The following is a 20,615-nucleotide window of genomic DNA, read 5'->3' on the forward strand; positions in this document are numbered from 1 at the left end:
GGCAGGAATTGGGAGACTAGTCAGGATGGAGGGAAAGATGAATGCAGCAATGTACAGAGACATCCTTGATGAAAACCTTCTCCAGAGCGCTCTGGACCTCAGACTGGGCGAAGGTTCATCTTCCAACAGGACAACGACCCTAAGCACACAGCCAAGATAACAAAGGAGTGGCTATGGGACAACTCTGTGAATGTCCTTGAGTGGCCCAGCCAGAGCCCAGACTTGAACCCAATTGAACATCTCTGGAGAGATCTGAAAATGGCTGTGCACCGACCCTCCCCCATCCAACCTGATGGAGCTTGAGAGGTCCTGCAAAGAAGAATGGGAGAAACTGCCCAAAAATAGGAGTGCCAAGCTTGTAGCATCATACTCAGAAATACTGGAGGCTGGAATTGGTGCCAAAGGAGCTTCACCAAAGTATTGAGCAAAGGGTGTGAATACTTATGTACATGGGATTTATTTCCTTTTTTATTTTTAATAAATTTGCAAAGATTTCAACCAAACTTCTTTCACGTTGTCATTATGGGGGATTGTTTGTAGAATTTTTGAGGAAAATAATGAATTTAATCCATTTTGGAATAAGGCTGTAATATAACAAAATGTGGAAAAAAAAAAAGTGAAGCTCTGTGTACAAGAATCAATATTATCAGCCTGACCTCACTGTTACTGCCAGCCACACACAGTGCAGCACACAGCGACCGCGGGAAATCGAAGAAAGTTTTGAGAACAGATCCAGAATTACAAACCATAGAATGAAACGCCTGATGTCAGATATGTAAATGAGATGGATGAGCGTGAGAAGACTTTATGATATTTTGGGATATTTATGCTAATAGTTTCCCTGTCCCCTCCTCCCTTTCCCAACACCTCTGTCCCCCACTACAATGCCCCTCCCACTAACCGTGGCACACGTTCCCTCCCATCCCTAGCGCATGCACCCCCATGCCCATGTAGCGCCCCTCACATGACCCCCTTGTACTCCTTACCTTGAACTCCATAGGAGTGTATTTCTCGTTCTTGGGCGTGGAGTTGCCCTTGTAGTGGAGGTGGTTGGGGGTAGCCGGGTGGATAACAGTCGACTCCTGCGACTGCCTCTGACACCGCTGGCAGTAGACGTAGATCACAAACGTCAGCAGGCTGGAGCCGAAGAAACACGAGACACCGGTGGCGATAAGATGGATGAGGCTGAACCCTGTGCAGAGATAAGAATGGTGGTCACCAGATGCTATTACAGGGAAGGCGCCATTCCTACCTGCTGTCTACAGGGGGCGACCAGGAGGGCACAAAGGATCCAGCGGAGCTTAAACCCCCGAGGGGTAAGTAGAAGGGGCAACTGCCTTGGGTTCTTCAACAGGAGAGGGGTGCAAGGGGGATAGTGTGACTGGGGGAGTGGGGCATTAGAGTGCAACCTCCTCTGGTACAGAGACTGATATGACTGTGGGGGAGGGAACATTAGGGTGTAAGCTCCTCTGGTACAGAGATTGATGTGACTGTGGGGGAGGGGACATTAGAGTGTAAGTTCTTCTGGTACAGAGACTGATGTGACTGTGGGGAAGGGGACATTGGAGTGTAAGCTCCTCTATTACAGAGACTGATGTGACTGTGGGAGGGGACATTAGAGTGTAAGCTCCTCTGGTACAGAGACTGATGTGACTGTGGGGGAGGGGACATCAGAGTGTAAGCTCCTCTGGTACAGAGACTGATGTGACTGTGGGAGGGGACATTAGAGTGTAAGCTCCTCTGGTACAGAGACTGATGTGACTGTGGGAGGGGACATTAGAGTGTAAGCTCCTCTGGTACAGAGACTGATGTGACTGTGGGTCAGGGGACATTAGAGTGTAAGCTCCTCTGGTACAGAGACTGATGTGACTGTGGGGGAGGGGACATTAGAGTGTAAGCTCCTCTGGTACAGAGGCTGATGTGACTGTGGGAGGGGACATTAGAGTGTAAGCTCCTCTGGTACAGAGACTGATGTGACTGTGGGAGGGGACATTAGAGTGTAAGCTCCTCTGGTACAGAGACTGATGTGACTGTGGGGGAGGGGACATTAGAGTGTAAGCTCCTCTGGTACAGAGACTGATGTGACTGTGGGGGAGGGGACATTAGAGTGTAAGCTCCTCTGGTACAGAGAATGATGTGACTGTGGGGGGAGGGGACATTAGAGTGTAAGCTCCTCTGGTACAGAGACTGTGTTGGGATGAGGTTATTGGTCTTTATTCTAGGAATATGAAGACAGTTTGATGAATGATTGCTGCTCTTTACCTGCACATTCTTTGTTCTCATCAATGCTGGAGGCCGGCAGAATCACTGGAAAAGAAAAGTGAATGTCAAGATGGGGCAGCGATTCAATCAGCGCTGTCACTATGTGGAAGTTGCGATCACCTCTGACAGCCTCGCATTTCATTCTCCTAGTCTTAAAGGTCTATTTTGTGGCGTTTTTTGGAAAAGCGACTCCGGTCCATTTCTCAGCTCATTTTATTGGCATTTAGGAATTCAAATGTTAGATTTAAAGCAACACCACACAGTGGCTTGGACTCCCATATACAGCAGACATCCAATATTTAAATTCTATCCCCCCCCCCCCCGGCCCCCCTTTCAGTCTTGCACAGCTGTATCGGCTCCTCTCCTGGACCTAAACGGCTTCCTCTGATTTCACCGCACACTGTGAGCTTCTCACAATGTGCATCAGAAGCTGCAGCAAGTCACATAGGGAGAGGAGGAACCTATGCAACATCTCATTTTCAATGGTGAGAGAAGGAATTGAACTCAACATGGTGAACTTCTCACTTTATTATTACAACTTTCTGCTGCAGAACTTTCAGCATCAGATCAAAATCTTGTAAAACTTTTTGCAAAGTCAAAGACATTCACAATGTTAAGAAATCGTCAGGTCTGTGTCTGTGCCGTACCTGGGATCTCGTTGTATATACACTCCCTGTACTGTGTGCTGTTCCCCACACACTGGGTGGGCCCGGGGTTGTGCATGTCGCAGTAGCGATGGCGGTATTGCGTCCCGTCTTCGTGACACATGCTCCATTCCGACCACTCTGCCCAGCCGCCTGCAAGAGAGGAACCGCTACAGCATAAGGAAGCAACACAACCTTCGTAATCCAGCAACAGCCAATCGGATTCTAGCTGCTTCTGCCTAATGCAGGGTACAGCATGACAGCCGACAGCTGATTGGTAAATACAGGCGACACCCACTGATTTACAGGTGACACCTACTGATTTACATTTCCTTTTTTTTCAAGAATTATTACAAGCATGACAGCTGATTGGTGAATACAGGCGACACCCACTGATTTAGATTTCACTTTTTTTCAAGAATTCATGCAAGCATGATAGCTGACAGCTGATTGGTGCATACAGGTGACACCCACTGATTTACATTTCCTTTTTTTTTTTTAAGAATTCATGCAAGCAGGACAGCTGATTGGTGCATACAGGCCTCACCCACTGATTTACATTTCCTTCATTTTCAAGAATTCATACAAGTATGACAGCCGACAGCTGATTGGTAAATACAGGCCACACTCACTGATTTACATTTCCTTTTTTTTTTCAAGAATTTTTACAAAAATGACAGCTGATTGGTGAACACAGGCGGCACCTATTGATTTAGATTTAACTTTTTTTCAAGAATTCATGTAAGCATGACAGCTGACAGCTGATTGGTGCATACAGGCGACACCCACTGATTTACATTATCTTCATTTTCAAGAATTCATACAAGCATGACAGCTTATTGGTGAACACAGGCGACACCCACTGATTTAGATTTTCCTTTTTTTTTTTTTTTAAGAATTCATGACAGCTGATTGGTGAATACAGGCGACACCTACTGATTTATATTTCTTTTTTTTCAAGAATTCATGACAGCTGACAGCTGATTGGTGCAAACAGGCGACACCCGCTGATTTGCATTTCCTTCACTTTCAAGAATTCATACAAGTATGACAGCCGACAGCTGATTGGTAAACACAGGCCACACCCACTAATTTACATTTCCTTTTTTTTTTTAAGAATTCATGCAAGCATGACAGCTGATTGGTAAATACAGGCCCCACCCACTGATTTACATTCCCTTTTTTTTTTTTTCAAGAATTATTACAAACATGACAGCTGATTGGTGAACACAGGCGACACCCACTGATTTAGATTTCCCTTTTTTTTCAAGAATTCATGACAGCTGGCAGCTGATTGGTGCAAACAGGTGACACCCGCTGATTTCCATTTCCTTCGTTTGCAAGAATTCATACAAGTATGACAGCCGACAGCTGATTGGTAAACACAGGCCACACCCACTAATTTATATTTCCTTTTTTTTTTTCAAGAATTATTACAAACATGACAGCTATTATGCTTGCATGAATTCTTGGGAAAAAAGGGAAATCTAAATCAGTAGGTGTCGCCTGTGTTCACCAATCAGCTGACAGCGACGCGACACCCACTTATTTACATTATCTTCATTTTCAAGAATTCATACAAGCATGACAGCTGATTGGTGAACACAGGCGACACCTACTGATTTATATTTCCCTTTTTTTCAAGAATTCATGGCAGTTGGCAGCTGATTGGTGAATACAGGCGACACCCATTGATTTACATTTTCTTAATTTCCAAGAATTCATACAAGTATGACAGCCGACAGCTGATTGGTAAATACAGGCGACACCCACTAACTTACATTTCCTTTTTTTTTTAAGAATTCATGCAAGCATGACAGCTGACAGCTGATTGGTAAATACAAGCCACACCCACTGATTTACATTTCCTTTTTTTTTTTCAAGAATTATTACAAACATGACAGCTGATTGGTGAACACAGGCGACACCTACTGATTTAGATTTCCCTTTTTTCCCCAAGAATTCATGCAAGCATGATAGCTGACAGCTGATTGGTGCATACAGGCGACACCCACTGATTAACATTCTCTTCCTTTTCAAGAATTCATACAAGCATGACAGCTGATTGGTGAAAACAGGCGACACCCACTGATTTAGATTTCCCTTTTTTAAAAGAATTGACAGCTGACAGCTGATTGGTAAATACAGGCCACACCCACTAATTTACATTTCCTTTTTTTCCCCAGTTCATACAAGCATGACAGCTGATTGGTAAACACAGGCCACACCCACTAACTTACATTTCCTTTTTTTTTTTTTTTCAAGAGTTCACACAAGCATGACAGCTGACAGCTGATTGGTAAATACAGGCCCCACCCACTGATTTACATTTCCTTTTTTTTTTCAAGAAATTTTACAAACATGACAGCTGATTGGTGAACACAGGCGACACCTACTGATTTAGATTTCCCTTTTTTCAAGAATTCATGACAGCTGATTGGTGCATACAGGCGACACCCACTGATTTCCATTTCCTCTCTTTATATAAATTGATACAATGTGTCCTCATAGAATACACAATGTATCTTGTATTGAGTTGTATGCGATGAATTCTTCTCACGCCTTCCAGAGATTCCTGAAAATAATCCACGCTCTGGGACTTATTAGTCTGTTTAGGAATAGCGGGAGTCACGGATATTGGGGGTGGCGGCGTCACGTCTGCGACCTCATTGGTTATTCAAGAAAGCGCCCGGAGTCCCGGCGTCTCAAACAACCTTGCCTTCCACCCCCCCGGGGACGTGTCACGGCGAGGTCCTTAACATCCCAAATTCAATTACCATAACTCGGTGTGCGGCGAGAATTCCCCCGCCGCATGTCGCGGGAATCATTTAACGAGATGACTTATAAAATATGTATTTATTACAAATTTGTCAAGTAAATAAAAAAGAAATCACAGGAAATAAATGTCAGCTGGCGGATGGTGCAGGCTGTTCTTACAAGTGGTGATTACAAGCCTGCTCTACATAATTCCTCCGACATCGCTCAAAAGGAAACCGCGCGTTTGCACGCCGTCCGCGACGCCGAGGCCTCCCCCTCCCCCCCACCTCTTTTCTGTCGTTTGATAAGCAGGATTAGATTGCACTGATCTTTTATCAAAGCCTCGGCTCGAGTTCTTCTGTTTTGGCGGCGAGAAGTCACCTGACTCCGCGCCTTCCATGATCTGAATGTACAACGCCATCCAGGTTGTGATTAAATTGGTGCCGCGACGCGGGCTGCAGCTTAATGAAACTCCAAAAAAAAAAAATACAGAAAGCAGCTGTGCTATTGGGCGCTAATCAAACAAACTGGCGCCGTGATATACAGGAGCCGCGCGCACGGAAGGTGCCGCAAAATTCCATCACCATCTAAGAGATGCATGAATAATTTATGACCGTGCTGGCACAGCTCCAAAAGCCCTTGTTCTTTGTTTACCTGCAGGCAACGTGACACAAGGATGTCGGCCCCAAACTTGCCGCAAGTTTGCAAACAGAGTTAGGCGGGGTCAGAGATGCGTCTTTTGGCGGCGTTCCACGTGACGCCGATTCCTCGGTGTGTTTATGAAAAATCGGAAAGGCGGCCAATTAAACGCAGCAAGTCAGACTGACAGCAGCCATATGCTGCACAGCGTTCACAACCGAGCGCTTATCCGCCGCCGCGGAAGAGTGTCACGTCGCATTCTCGCTTATTTTGCAACAAATATTGTATTTCCTCCCTAAACGGCGGTACGCGCCACGGGGCGATTCTGGATCCGAGGAAAAACAGACTTTTTTTTCTTAAATATAAATATAAAACGCGGTCGATGCATAACGGGCTCAGCGCAGCGAAACGCTCAGATCCTTCATCAGACGTTATAAGACTGGGAGCCGGGCCAAGGCCGGGGAAGAAAGGACCAAAATAAAGAGCCAGCAGGGGCCCCTTAGAGCGAGAATTATGAATAAATGACATTGTTTGTCTATAAAAAGAAATGGAAACGATCATATGATAAAATACGCATCGAAATCTACATGCGGTCAATCTCATCCCCCTACCATGGAACCCTCATAATGGGCACAGCAGGTGTACAGACCCAGGAACTCAGCTCAGGGATGGTGGGAACCCCTCATAATGGGCACAGAGGGTGTACAGACCCGGTAACTCAGCACAGGGATGGTGGGAACCCCTCATAATGGGCACAGCGGGTGTACAGACCCAGGAACTCAGCACAGGGATGGTGGGAACCCCTCATAATGGGCACAGCAGGTGTACAGACCCAGGAACTCAGCACAGGGATGGTGGGAAACTGCCATTCCACTCCCTGACAGCGAGGTGTGAGGTTGCTGGTTCCTTAGCTTGTGTGCTTCCAGAAGCCAGGGGCTAGAGTTGCTTCTCTGCCCCAGGAAGGATGCTGGATCCTGGGGAGGACCCTGGCGGGGGCCCCCTGGATAGCCCTGAGACTATGGAAGACATGGAGCTCGGCCCAAGGAGGGGTGAATCCCTGCCTACCTTTAGGCGAAGGACTGTTGAAAAGCTGAGGCGGATTGAGAAAGAGGAGGAGAAATTGGCAACTTTGAAAGTAGAATTTAAAAAGAAAAAGTTGTATTGTGCCAAACTGTACAGCAAGAAGAGACCGGCTCTGAGGCCTGAATTGAAGGACTTGGAGCAAGCTTTGAGGAAGCAGAAAGAGTTGGTGAGCTCTCTGAAGGAAAGCTGTGAAGCACTTCAGGAGAAATACAGGAATGAGGAGTGTTTCAGCCGTATGAGGAGAGGAGCTGTTTCCAGCATGGAGAGTGACCCAGCCAGTGAAGAGATTCAGGTACCGACAGAGTCAGCAGAGAGTGAGAAAGTGGGACCGGAGGATGAGCCCAGCTCTTCAACACCTCAGGCATCTGCTGAGCCACCAATGGCGGAGGCCTCTGTCTCCCTTCCTCTGCAGCAGCAATGTGGAACACCTGAGCAGGAGGTTGAGGGGGGTACTGGCATGTTGGAGTTCATCGCTGAGCTGGAAACCCCTCTGGATGGAAGAAAGTTTCATTTTTCTGCGGATTCCTCAGATGAGGAGATGGATACCGTTCCACGCCCTATGAAAGAGAGACCTGTGGAGAGAGGAAAATTCACCATAAAGTCTAAAACAATCAGGAGGGAGTTTGATCCCACCATCAGCCATGACACTGCAGAGGTAACACAGAAAGCAGGTACAGTGTGTGTGCAAGGTGGTGATATGAACTTTAATGATGACAATGTGCTTGCTGAGGGTTGTAGTGTTATGGGCTGTCAGCCCACACCCATAGACAAAGTGCAGCATGCAGTGCAACCTGATACACCTGCTGAAAAAACTCCACTTTTAAATGCAAGTGGTGAGAAAACTGAAAATAACATTAAGCTTCTGGTTGAAGAGTCTGCAGAGAGGAGCACCACGGACATTGTAGAGGCTTTGCCTGGACCAAATACAGTGGCTGTTCCTGAGCATGGTGGAGGAGATGCTGGGAGCAGTAGTACTATAATTTTTTTGGAGTCTGCAGTAGACAAGTCTGTGATTGAACCCAGGAAAGCAGCTGAGTGCTCAGAGCAGGGGGAGGGGGTGGGTCTTGTCTCTGCTGCTCCAAAGACTGCAAGGGTTGATTCAGGCTCCTTGTCATCAGGTGTGGTTGGGTCTAAAGACAATGCTGTAATTGCTGGTGTTTCTGGGAGGAAAACCTATGCTGGTGCTGCTGAAGGGTTTGGGAGGGGGGTGCAAGTAGGGAAAGAGCATGGAAATGTTTTATCTTCCTCATCATTTAAAAGGAGGAATGTGGTACAGCTCAGATGGGAAGGCGAAGGTATTCCGCCATATAGGAGAGCTGTGGTTGATAAGATTCTGCAGATGGGTTTTAAACCTGCAGATATCTTTGCCCTGATCAGTCCGACCGGCTCCTATGAGTACGATTTGTCCTTTGTCCTTCCGGAGTCTTTGGACATATTTTGGGAGAAATATGAACATGTGTGTAGGAGCCTGCCGGACTGGAAAGGGCTTATCCCCAAAGTTGTGTCACGTCAGCCACTTATTAAAATGGTGACGATTCTTGTGCGCAATGAATCCATACCGCAAGGGGATTTATCTGTATGGCTGAGGAGATATGGAGACATCCTGAGCCCCTTACACAAAATTATGGATGATCGAGGAATATGGACGGGGGGATGGTCTGTGCAGCTAAAACTAAGAGTCATTGATAATGTCATCCAGCATCTGCCATCCTCAGCTTTCCTGGGGAGGGACAGACTGACCATCTTCTATCCAGGCCAGCCAAAGCTGTGCAATAAGTGTGGGGATAAAGGGCACTTTGCATCCTCCTGTCCAGTGATGAAATGCTCTCTGTGTCAGGATTTAGGGCATTTGGCAAAAGATTGCAATATTATAAGGTGCAACTTGTGCAATGCAGTTGGGCATCCTTATAGCCAGTGTCCTGAGGCAATGCACAACCAGCCTGAGCTCATGAGGGAGTTTTTCCGTCTGGACATGGAGAATGCTCAGAGCTCAGCAGCTAGGGTGCCTGCGATTCCCTCCGAGTCTGTACCAATACCCAGTGTGCCTGTCTCTTCCCAGTCTGTGGTGCCCCAGTCTGTGCCAATGCCCAGTGTGCCTGTGTCTTCTCAGTCTGTGGTGCCCCAGTCTGTGCCGATTCCCAGTGTGTCAGTGTCTTCCCAGTCTGTATGTAAGGAATCGGTTACTAAGAATGTGTCCAATCCTTCTGTGTCTATGTCTTCCAAAATTGCAGAGGCGGCAAGAGGTGCTGAGGCAGGGGCATCAAGTACAGTGCCAGTCCCCTCCCCTAGACATTGCAGGGCTTCTATTAGGGACCATGGGGTGCAGAGGAGTGGGGAGAATGGTGAAGAGGCTGGCCTGGTGGTAGATAAGGTAAGGGAGAGTGGGGGTGAAGGGGAGGGTGAGAGTGGGGAAACTGTTATTTCCAATTTGTCCAAGGGGGATGTGGAATGGTTGGAGGAGAAAAGAAAGAAGGGCAAAAGAAGGAAAAAAAAGTGTTCAGCTACCCACAGTCCTGAGGTTTTGCCTTTGACAAATAAGTTTGGGGTCCTGTCAGATGATGAATGGGACTCGTTGAGTACAGAATCTTCCATGGATGATGAGTCGCAGGGTGCACTGAAGCGCACTGGTTCTCCAGGGGGAGAGAGTAGTCAGCCTAAGAAACGGCTGCCTCAATTATCTGTTAAAAGTGGCAACCATTAATGTTATCAGCTGAAAATCAGTCATAAAATATAATTTTTGATTAAAGGCTCCATGCCTGGTGATGTTCCTTAGTCTGGCTCTCTCGTAGGGTTTATGCTGTGTGCAATTTGGTTTATTTATTATGTTCTTGTTTTGTATAGTTATATTCAATTATTTTGTAAATATGTTATTTATTATGGTTTTATTGTATATAAGTTGATTGTTTGTAAGAATTTCCAATAAACAAAATTAACCCCTCATAATGGGCACAGCGGGTGTACAGACCCAGGAACTCAGCACAGGGATGGTGGGAACCCCTCATAATGGGCACAGCAGGTGTACAGACCCGGGAACTCAGCACAGGGATGGTGGGAACCCCTCATAATGGACACAGCAGCTGTACAGATCCAGGAACTCAGCACAGGGAAGGTGGGAACCCCTCATAATGGGCACAGCAGGGGTACAGACTCGGGAACTCAGCACAGGGATGGTGGGAACCCCTCATAATGGGCACAGCAGGTGTACAGACCCGGGAACTCAGCACAGGGATGGTGGGAACCCCTCATATTGGGCACAGCGGGTGTACAGACCCGGGAACTCAGCACAAGGATGGTGGGAACCCCTCATAATGGGCGCAGCAGGTGTGCAGACCTGGGAACTCAGCACAGGGATGGTGGGAACCCCTCATAATGGGCACAGCAGGGGTACAGACCCGGGAACTCAGAACAGGGATGGTGGGAACCCCTCATATTGGGCACAGCGGGTGTACAGACCCGGGAACTCAGCACAGGGATGGTGGGAACTCTCTATAAGTATTGAAGGTCACCTATTCAAAGTCATGACTGTAAATTTCAATCTGCCCATTCATGCACAGAAAACTGGTGCCCACCTATACCCCCTACATCCCTTTGCCCCTTTGCCCCGCCCTGTACCTTCACAGGGATAGGTGTTGCAGAGCGCCTCCTCTGTGTGCAGTCCAATGCAGATGTCGCCTCCGTTGGACGGCGTAGGGTTGGTGCAGGTACGGGTGCGCTGATAATGTCCTCCCCCACATGTAGCAGAGCACTGCGTCCAGGATGACCAGCAGGACCAGGAACCCTTCACTGCAGAGAGAAGACGGGGACACCAATTACATCACAGACACAATGTTCCAAATTACAATCTATAATGAGATCTACTTCGAATTTCATCCTAATATCACCATGTTCCTTCCCAATGACACTTACAGTGGCTTGGTGGTTAGTATTTCCATAATACAGCACTGGCCAGGACACTATCTATCTGCATGGAGTTTGCATGCTTCTCCCTGTGCTTGCCAGAGTTTCCTCCCACACCCCAAAGACTTGCTGGTAGGATAATTGCCTCTGGCCTAAAAACTGCCCCATGCATGATATTCCAGTACCCCAGAGGGATCTGATAGGAGAAACTCCACCAATAAATGGCAAGGCACCACCTGCTTCTAATGCTAAACTGTCCAATCAGAATGAAGCTCTGGGGCAGACCTGGAAGACACTGGTGGGATTTTGTCTCCCAGGTGGCAAGATGTTTCCCCATGGTGATCCTGCCACAATAAGGCACTTCCTGGTAAAGGGTGACAACGCTCTGTGCCTGTCTGCCAATTTTGTTCCTGCATTGTCACCTTGTCACATAGGTGGAGAACACAAGTGGATGTTATAACACACATTACACGGTCATTGCATGGTCCGCTGTTGTCACCTGAGAAATGCCGTGCAGCCATCACTGCAGTACACTGAGATAGGAAGCAGCTGCAAAGAGGCCACAGGAGACCAGCAGCGCCGACAAGTAATAAAGAGCAAAATAATATTTTCATTAAAAAAAAAAAAGCAATTATATATTACTAAAACTGGAGCACTCAAATGCTGCTGCTATAGGCAAGGTAGGTGCCAACCTAGAGAGCACATCAGTAGGGGGCGCCGCCACCTTCTGTGCCCAGTCGGGGGGTCAGGCAAGGGGGTGCCGGCGGAGGGCTCGTGGAGAAGGATGAAGAGGAGGAGGTCAGGGTGAAAAGAGCCCCCCCTCTCCCGATCTGTGCTGCAGCTGCCGCCAGAGATCTTCTGCATGCCTGAAACAAAGCTTCCCCTCCTGGCACCAGATACACATTGACAATATCTGGAGAAGCCAGAGCAGTACAGGTGAGATCTAGGAGGACTGGTGCCCCCCTCCTGGACCACTGACCCCCCTCCTGAACCACTGACCCCCTTCTGTCCCCTCCTGTGACACTGGCCCCCTTCTGTCCCACGGCCCCCCTCTTGTCCCACAGCCCCTCTCTTTTCACACTGCTTAGATATCCCTCTTCTGTCACACTGCCCCCTTCTGTCACACTGCCCCCCTTCTGTCCCCTCTTGTGACACTGCCCCCCTTCTGTCCCCTCCTGTGACACTGCCCCCCTTCTGTCCCTAGGCCCCCCTCTTGTCCCACAGCCCCTCTCTTTTCACACTGCCCCCCCCTCCTTTCACACTGCTTAGATATCCCTCTTCTGTGACACTGCCCCCCTTCTGTCCCCTCCTGTGACACTGCCCCCCTTCTGTCCCCTCCTGTGACACTGCTCCCCTTCTGTCCCTAGGCCCCCCTCTTGTCCCACAGCCCCTCTATTTTCACACTGCCCCCCCTCCCTCCTTTCACACTGCTTAGATATCCCTCTTCTGTCACACTGCCCCTTCTGTGACACTGCCCCCCTTCTGTCCCCTCCTGTGACACTGCCCCCCTTCTGTCCCCTCCTGTGACACTGCCCCCCTCTTGTCCCACAGCCCCTCTCCTGTCACACTGCCCTCCTGTCACAATGGTGGGTGTGGAGGGAGGATGGTGCTGGATGGACGTGGGGTGGAGAGGCAAAAAGCACTTTCCCCTGAGTAGACAAAAATCCTTGCACCGGCCCGGATGTTAACCAATCAGCTTCTAACTTCAGCTTGTTCAATTACGCCTTGACAATAAAACCTGGAAGCGGATTGGTTACTATGCACAGCTGCACCGGATTTTCTTCACTCTCTGGTTTTAGTAAATCTCCCCCTTAGCCCCTGTTCACATGGGGGTGATTTGACATGCCAAATCGCACCCAGTTGCTGACAACAGCACTGTCCGAATCGGTGTGATGCCGACTTTGCGACGCCCCACTGATTTTCAAAAGTAGTTCCTGCACTACTCTTGGCGACTTCGGGGGTGATTTCAATAGACACCTGTGCATAAACCAACATAGATGACTTTCAAATCGCCCCAAACTCGCAATGAAATGCTCCTTCTATATAGGATCACAGGTCTCTGTGATCATTTCACAAGCCCACCCCCCATACAGTTAGAAACACGCCCCTAGGTACACATTTAACCCTTTGATTGCCCATGGGTTAACCCCTTCCCTGCCAATGCTGCCAATGGCATAATTACAGTAACAGTGCATATTTATAGCACTGATTACTGTAGTAATGTCACTGGTACCCCCAAAAGTGTCAAAAATGTCAGTTAGGGGTCCGATCTGTCCGCCGCAATGTCGCAGTCCCGCTAAAAATCGCATATTGCCACCATTACTAGTAAAAAAAAAAAAAAAAAAAAACATTAAAAAATGACATAACTCTTTCCCGTAGTTAGTAGACGCGATAACTTTTGCGCAAACCAATCAAAATACGCTTATTGCGATTTTTTTAACCAAAAATATGTAGCAGAAGACAAATTGGCCTAAAATGTTAAAAAATTTGGATTTTTAATTTTTTTTTTTTGGGGGGAATGTTATATATCAGAAGGTGAAAAATATTTTTTTTTTTTTTCAGAATTGTCGCTCTTTTTTTTGTTTATAACGCAAAAAATAAAAATCACAGAGGTGATCAAATACCACCAAAATAAAGCTTTATTTGTGGGAAAAAAGGACATCAATTTTATTTGGGTACAGCGTCGCACGACCGCGCAATTGTCCGTTAAAGTAACGCAGTGCCGAATCGCAAAATATGGCCTGGTCATTAAGGGGGCAAATCCTTCCGGTCCTTATAGCGGCTTTTCCAGTCACTGACCGCGGGAGGTAAGGGGTTAACTAACTCAATAAAACTTTTTCTAGAAATCATTTTAATATAAAGTGCTAAGAAGCCGCCGTGTTATAAAGAAAAATTAGCATAATCACTTAACACTTTTAATTAAAGGCATCTTTCATTTCACCCCTCTATACATATGTAACAGTTATTAGCAGTACGGCAGACATACCATCCAGCTGTACAGACGTCAAAGGATCTCATAAGAGAGAACATTTCCATGACAGCCGGGGATTCTGGGTAATAAAATGCACATTTAGTGCCGGATTCGGGCGGATCCGCAGACATTGGACCGCGCACTCCAAACTCCATCTGCAGCGGTTTTTCCATGAAATGAATGTTGAATGGAAATTGCAGGTTTCTTCGAATGTTCCCGCTCGGGGTCGGGATGAATGCTGTGATTTCCATTCACTTTATGTAATAGATACCCTGGACTGATTGAGTTCTGAAAGCACCGCGTCCCAATCACATCCAAAGGATTATAAAATGTAACCACTCGATGTCCCACGGTAGTTTATAAACTTTCTGGGGCTTAAGGGTTTATCTCTGCCCACAGTACAAGTAAATCAGAAAGGGAAGGGCAAAAGCATTTTACTGCCAGTGATCACTATTTTATGGAAGGGGTTATTAGTACTGACACCAGTGATTGGGGGGGGGGGGCTATTATTAACAATTCTGGGGGTTATTATTGCAGGCACTGACACCAATGCTGGGGGTTATTATTGCATCCCCCGACACCAATGCTGGGGTTTATTATTGCAGACACTGACACCAATGCTGGGGGTTATTATTGCAGGCACTGACACCAATGCTGGGGGTTATTATTGCAGGTACTGATATCAATGCTGGGGGTTATTATTGCAGACACTGACACCAATGCTGGGGGTTATTATTGCAGACACTGACATCAATGCTGGGTGTTGTTATTACATGCATGGACTCCAATGCTGGGGGGTTATTATTGCGTCCACTGACACCAATGCTGGGGGTTATTATTGCATGCACTGACACTAATGCCGGGGGTTATTATTGCCTGCACTGACACAAGTGCTGGGGGTTACTATTGTGTCCACTGACACCAATTCCGAGGGTTATTATTGCATCCGCTGACACCAATGCTGGGGGTTACTATTGCATGCACTGATATCAATGCTGGGGGTTACTATTGCATGCACTGACACCATTACTGGGGGTTATTAGTGCATCCACTGTCACTAATGCTGAGGGTTTTTATTGCGTCCACTGACACCAAGGCTGGGGGTTATTATTGCAGGCACTAACACAAATGCTGGGGGTTTTTATTGCGTCCACCTACACCAGTGCTGGGGGTTATTATTGTGTCTACTGATACCAATGCTGAGGGTTATTACATCCACTGACACCACTGCTGGATGTTATTATTGCATGCACTGACATCAATGCTGGGTGTTATTACATGCATTAACACCAATGCTGGTGGCGTTATTATTGCGTCCACTGACACGAATGCTGGGGGTTATTATAGCATGCACTGATACCAATGCTGGGGGTTATTATTATATCCCCTGACACCAATGCTGGGGGTTATTACTGCATCCACTGACACCAATGCTGGGGGTTATTACTGCATCCACTGATAGCAATGCTGAGGGTTATTACATCCACTGACACCACTGCTGGATGTTATTATTGCATGCACTGACATCAATGCTGGGTGTTGTTATTACATGCATTAACACCAATGCTGGGGGGTTATTATTGCGTCCACTGACACTAATGCTGGGGGTTATTATAGCATGCACTGATACCAATGCTGGGGGTTATTATTACATCCCCTGACACCAATGCTGGGGGTTATTACTGCATCCACTGATACCAATGCTGAGGGTTATTATTGCAGGCACTGACACCAATGCTGGGGGTTATTATTGCAGGCACTGACACCAATGCTGGGGTTTAATATTGCAGGAACTAACACAAATACTGGGGGTTTTTATTGCGTCCACTGACGCTAATGCTGGGGGTTATTATTGCATGCACTGACGCTAATGCTGTGGGTTATTATTGCCTGCACTGACTCCAGTGCTGGGGGTTACTATTGTGTCCGCTGACACCAATTCTGAGGGTTATTATTGCATCCACTGACACCAATGCTGGGGGTTACTATTGGGTACAATGACACGAATGCTTAAGGTTATTATTGCATCCACTGACACTGATGCTGAGGGTTATTATTGTGTCCAATAACACCAATGCTTAGGGTCATTACTGTGTCCACTGACACCAATGCCACCACTGCTTAAAGGGCTCTTAAAACAACATCTCAGTTATGCAGGTAAGGGAGGGTCACGCAAAGGTTGAAGTCCAGATAAAGTTTACCAGTAGGGTCAGTAAAGTGACCAATGCATTTTATGGGGAGCCTTCGCCAGGGTTCGAAAATTTTGTAATTGGAGGTCATTTGTATTTTTGTGGGATCCATATTTTGGGTGAACATTTTAACAGAGATCCTGACTTGTATCCATCACACACCTTACTGGTCTCCTCACAGATCATTCTGGGTGCTGTAGGGAATTGGTGGATGGTGCCACCATACCATCATAGAAGAGGAGATCCCATGGCCCCAATATTACCTCCCATTATACCTTTCCCAAACAAACTCTACCTTCAGAAAGGGACTCTGCGAGGCCTCGAAACATTGGCTTTTTATGAATAAAGAGCAAGATGATCACTATTCCATGGCGGTGTTGGTGGAAATCCACATTTCTCTATGAATTCTGTTAGAGTTGCTGGTTTAGTGACATTCTCAAGCCCTGACGAAGAGGGCTGTAGACCTCTGAAAGGCGTTGGTCACTTCACAGACACTACCTATACATTAGATCTGCATTTTGTGCGGCGCCCTCTTTCCTGCATAGGTGAGTCCAGGGCTGGGACAAGGTCATTCAGTGCGCAGGGCAAAGATGCCAAAATGTGCCCCCCCCCCTCCTCCATTCATGATGTGCAAGTTTAGGGGATCCTACACCCAGCAGTCACCCGCTTGTTAAAATCACTGCCGCTGTCACTACTCCTGTCAGTCTTGCAACAGAAGGAAGGTGCCCCCATCCCTACAGTAAACCATTGCGCCCAGGGAAACTGTCCCTCCCGTCCACCCCTTGTCCCCACCCTGGGTGAGCCTCACGATATAGACTCTGCCTTTGACAACGTTTTTAAAATGAGGTCAAATAAAGCCATCAGTTGCATTTCAGACTGAATATACAGTGTCTGGTTCCCTTTAACCCTCACAGGCACATGCTGGGCTCAGGCTGCTGCAGGGTTGCCAACCCTCCACAAAGGTACGACAATGGTTCAAAACGCAGCCCAGTTACACTCATCCTTTGTGTTGCTTTATTTTTGTTCTCGGAATTTGATCGCCAGCCAGACGCATTGTTTCTATCACAGCTAAACGTGCTGAAAAATGGAAATGTATTTTGGCGGCTGGCTGGCAAACAGCCACAGGTTCTGTCACACGGAGAGATGCCAACCTGCCCGTCACAGTCACACAATACTAATGTGTTATATCGCACCATGATCTGGGGAGGGGCAGTGATGGGTCATGAGGATATCAGTGTTGATGAAATCCTGGTGCCTCTTTTCAGCCACTTCATGTCCTGCACTCCAGCGATGGCTGCATGGCATTTCTCAGGATGGGTTTTCTGATGGTGACAACACTGAATCATGCTTATGTAATCTGTGATGATGTGGACACATTAAGAGCCGGTTCACACTACTCCGACTTGTCAAGCGACTTGGTCACCTGACAAGTAGCTCCCAATGCTGTGCAATGAAACTGTTCTAATCAGAGCGACTCAAGTCGCTCCGACTTAGAAAAAGGTTCCTGCACTATTTTTTGGTGAAGTCGGAGCGACTTGCATTGACTTCTATTAGGAGAAGTCGTTTGCAAGCCGTGATGAAGTCGCACTGCACGGGCGACTTCAAAGTCTCCCAAAGTCGGGGCGACTTTGAGTCGGATTAGTGTGAACTGGCTCTTAGTCTCCTCTGGAAGCAGGGCTGGGACGAGGGGTGGGCAGAAGGAGCGGCTGCCCTGGGTGCAGCGTGTATTGTAGGGATGGGGGCACCGCAAGTTCTTTCTACTATAAAGCTGACAGCAGTAGTGACAGCGGCATCACTACTTCTGCCAGTGCTGGAAGCAGCAAGGAAAGGAGGAGAGAGCTGGGAGGAGATGCAGGCTGTGCTCTCCCTCCCCCTTCTCCTCATAAGCTCACACAAAATGAAGGGGGGGGGGGTGCAATTTGGCATCTTTGCCCTGGGCACTGTATGATCTTGTCCCAGTATTGACTGGAAGCCTGTGTGACGAAGGCCGAGACAAGGGGTGGGCAGGAGGGACGGCTGTACTGGGCGCATGCAATGGTTTGCTGTAGGGATGGGGGTGATTTCCTTCTGTTACAAGGCTGACAGGAGTAGTGACAGCAGTAGTACAAATGAGAAACAAGTACAGAGCGTTGTCACGCTGTACAAGGAAGGACTGGTAGTTGATTTTAACAACTTCCCGACCGCCCACCGCAGTTTTACTGCGGCAGGCAGCCCCTCCTGCGCGAACCGACTTAGCTCTATGTCGGTCGCGCGCCTGCAGCTAGGGGGCGAGCGCGTGCTGCTGGCGGCACACTCCCACCCCCACTCGGCATCGGGGACTCCGATGCACCAGCAGATGGCTCTGATTGCCACCTGCCACCTGCGATCGTTTCCCACTGAGAGAGAAAAATGGTCAGATGTTGTAAACACAGCCGACCGTTCTTCTCTCTGCAATGATCACAGAGTGCCTGTGATCCTTCTATGTAGGATCACAGGTCTCTGTGATCATTTCACAAGCCCCACCCCCATACAGTTAGATACACTCCCCTAGGTACACATTTAACCCCTTGATCACCCTTCCCTGCCAGTGTCATTATTACAGTGACAGTGCATATTGTTAGCACTGATTACTGTAGTAATGTCACTGGTCCCCCCAAAAGTGTCAAAAATGTCAGTCAAGGGTCCGATCTGTTCGCCGCAATGTCGCAGTCCTGCTAAAAATTGCAGATCACCGCCATTACTAGTAATAAAAAAAAAAAACAAACAATAAAAATGACATCAATCTTTCCCATAGTTAGTAGACAGGATAACTTTTGCGCAAACCAATCAAAATACGCTTATTGCAATTTTTTTTTTACCAAAAATATGTAGCAAAAAACAAATTGGCCTAAAATTAAAAAAAATTTTGATTTTTAAATATTTTTTTTTGGGAATGTTATATAGCAGAAAGTGTAAAATATTGTTTTGTTTTCAGAATTGTCGCTCTATTTATGATTATAGCGCAAACAATAAAAATCGCAGAGGTGATCAAATACCACCAAAAGAAATCTCTATTTGTGGGAAAAAAGGACATCAATTTTATTTGGGTACAGCATCGCACGATCGCGCAATTGTCTGTTAAAGTAACGCAGTGCCGAATCACAAAAAATGGCCTGGTCATTAAGGGGGAAAATCCTTCCGGTCCAGAAGTGGTTAAAAAGATTAAAAATGACTTTTGAAATAACAGTAACATGTTAACGCTTTATGAGATTTTAGTGACTGGGTTTACATCTACTTTAACAATGTAACATTTATACTACTGACTGTAGAAAAAAAAAAAAGGTTGGTAAGCCCTGCACTGCCACAGTAAATGTACCAAGAGCTGCAAATACCAACACCCAGCTGGTGATCACTGTCATCCAATACTGATCACCTGAAAAAATGATATAATTCCTATGATCTGCAGCCCCCCCAATCCTATGCTGATCATACGGTTATTGGACACTTTGCTCAAAAATGATCATTAGATAGAAAAAGAGAAAAACTATTGATTTAGTAAGATCTACTGGATTATTTTCTAGGACCAAACAATATGATTACATGACTTTGTCTAGGATGGATTACCATGTCGGTGCTGAGATTGTGGTCACATGACTTGGTCTAGGACCGATCAGCAAGTCCGCACTGAGCTCGCAATCACATGACTCTTGTCAGAGCTGAGCTTTGTGATCACATGACTTTGTCTAGGATCGATCACCATGTAAGGTCTGAACTTCTGATCACATGGCTTTGACTAGGATTGATCACCATAAAGTCTGAGCTTGTGATCACATGGCTTTGTTCAGGATCGATCACCATGTAATGTCTGAGCTTGTGATCACATGGCTTTGTCTAGGATCAATCACCATGTAAGGTCTGAGCTTGTGATCACATGGCTTTGACTAGGATCAATCACCACGTAAGGTCTGAGCCTGTGATAACATAGCTTTGTCTAGGATGGATCACCACGTAAGGTCTGAGCTTATGAGCACATGGCTTTGTTTAGGATCGATCACCATGTAAAGTCTGAACTTGTGATCACATGACTTTGTCTAGTACTAATCAACATGTCAGCACTGAGCTTGTGATCACTTTATTTAGGATCGATCACCATGTCAGGTCTGCGTTTGTGAGCACATGGCTTTGTCTAGGACCAATCAACAAGTCAGTGCTGAG

The 20,615-nt window shown here is 47.0% G+C and overlaps 1 protein-coding gene across 2 annotated transcripts in view; it reads right to left on the minus strand.

The window, feature by feature from the left end:
* Positions 1–20,615, minus strand: part of SEMA5B (semaphorin 5B) — a 295,097-nt gene that overhangs the window by 19,053 nt on the left and 255,429 nt on the right. For both annotated transcript variants that reach the window (XM_082262187.1, XM_082262188.1), the window contains exons 17-20: positions 10,998–11,168; positions 2,910–3,059; positions 2,263–2,307; positions 987–1,192 (exon numbers count right to left, since the gene is read on the minus strand). In XM_082262187.1, coding sequence (XP_082118313.1) covers positions 987–1,192; positions 2,263–2,307; positions 2,910–3,059; positions 10,998–11,168 — 572 coding nt within the window. The remainder of the gene's footprint in view (positions 1–986; positions 1,193–2,262; positions 2,308–2,909; positions 3,060–10,997; positions 11,169–20,615) is intronic.

This window comes from Pelophylax lessonae, assembly GCF_965119305.1.
Source record: "Pelophylax lessonae genome assembly, chromosome: 6".
NCBI lineage: Eukaryota > Metazoa > Chordata > Amphibia > Anura > Ranidae > Pelophylax > Pelophylax lessonae.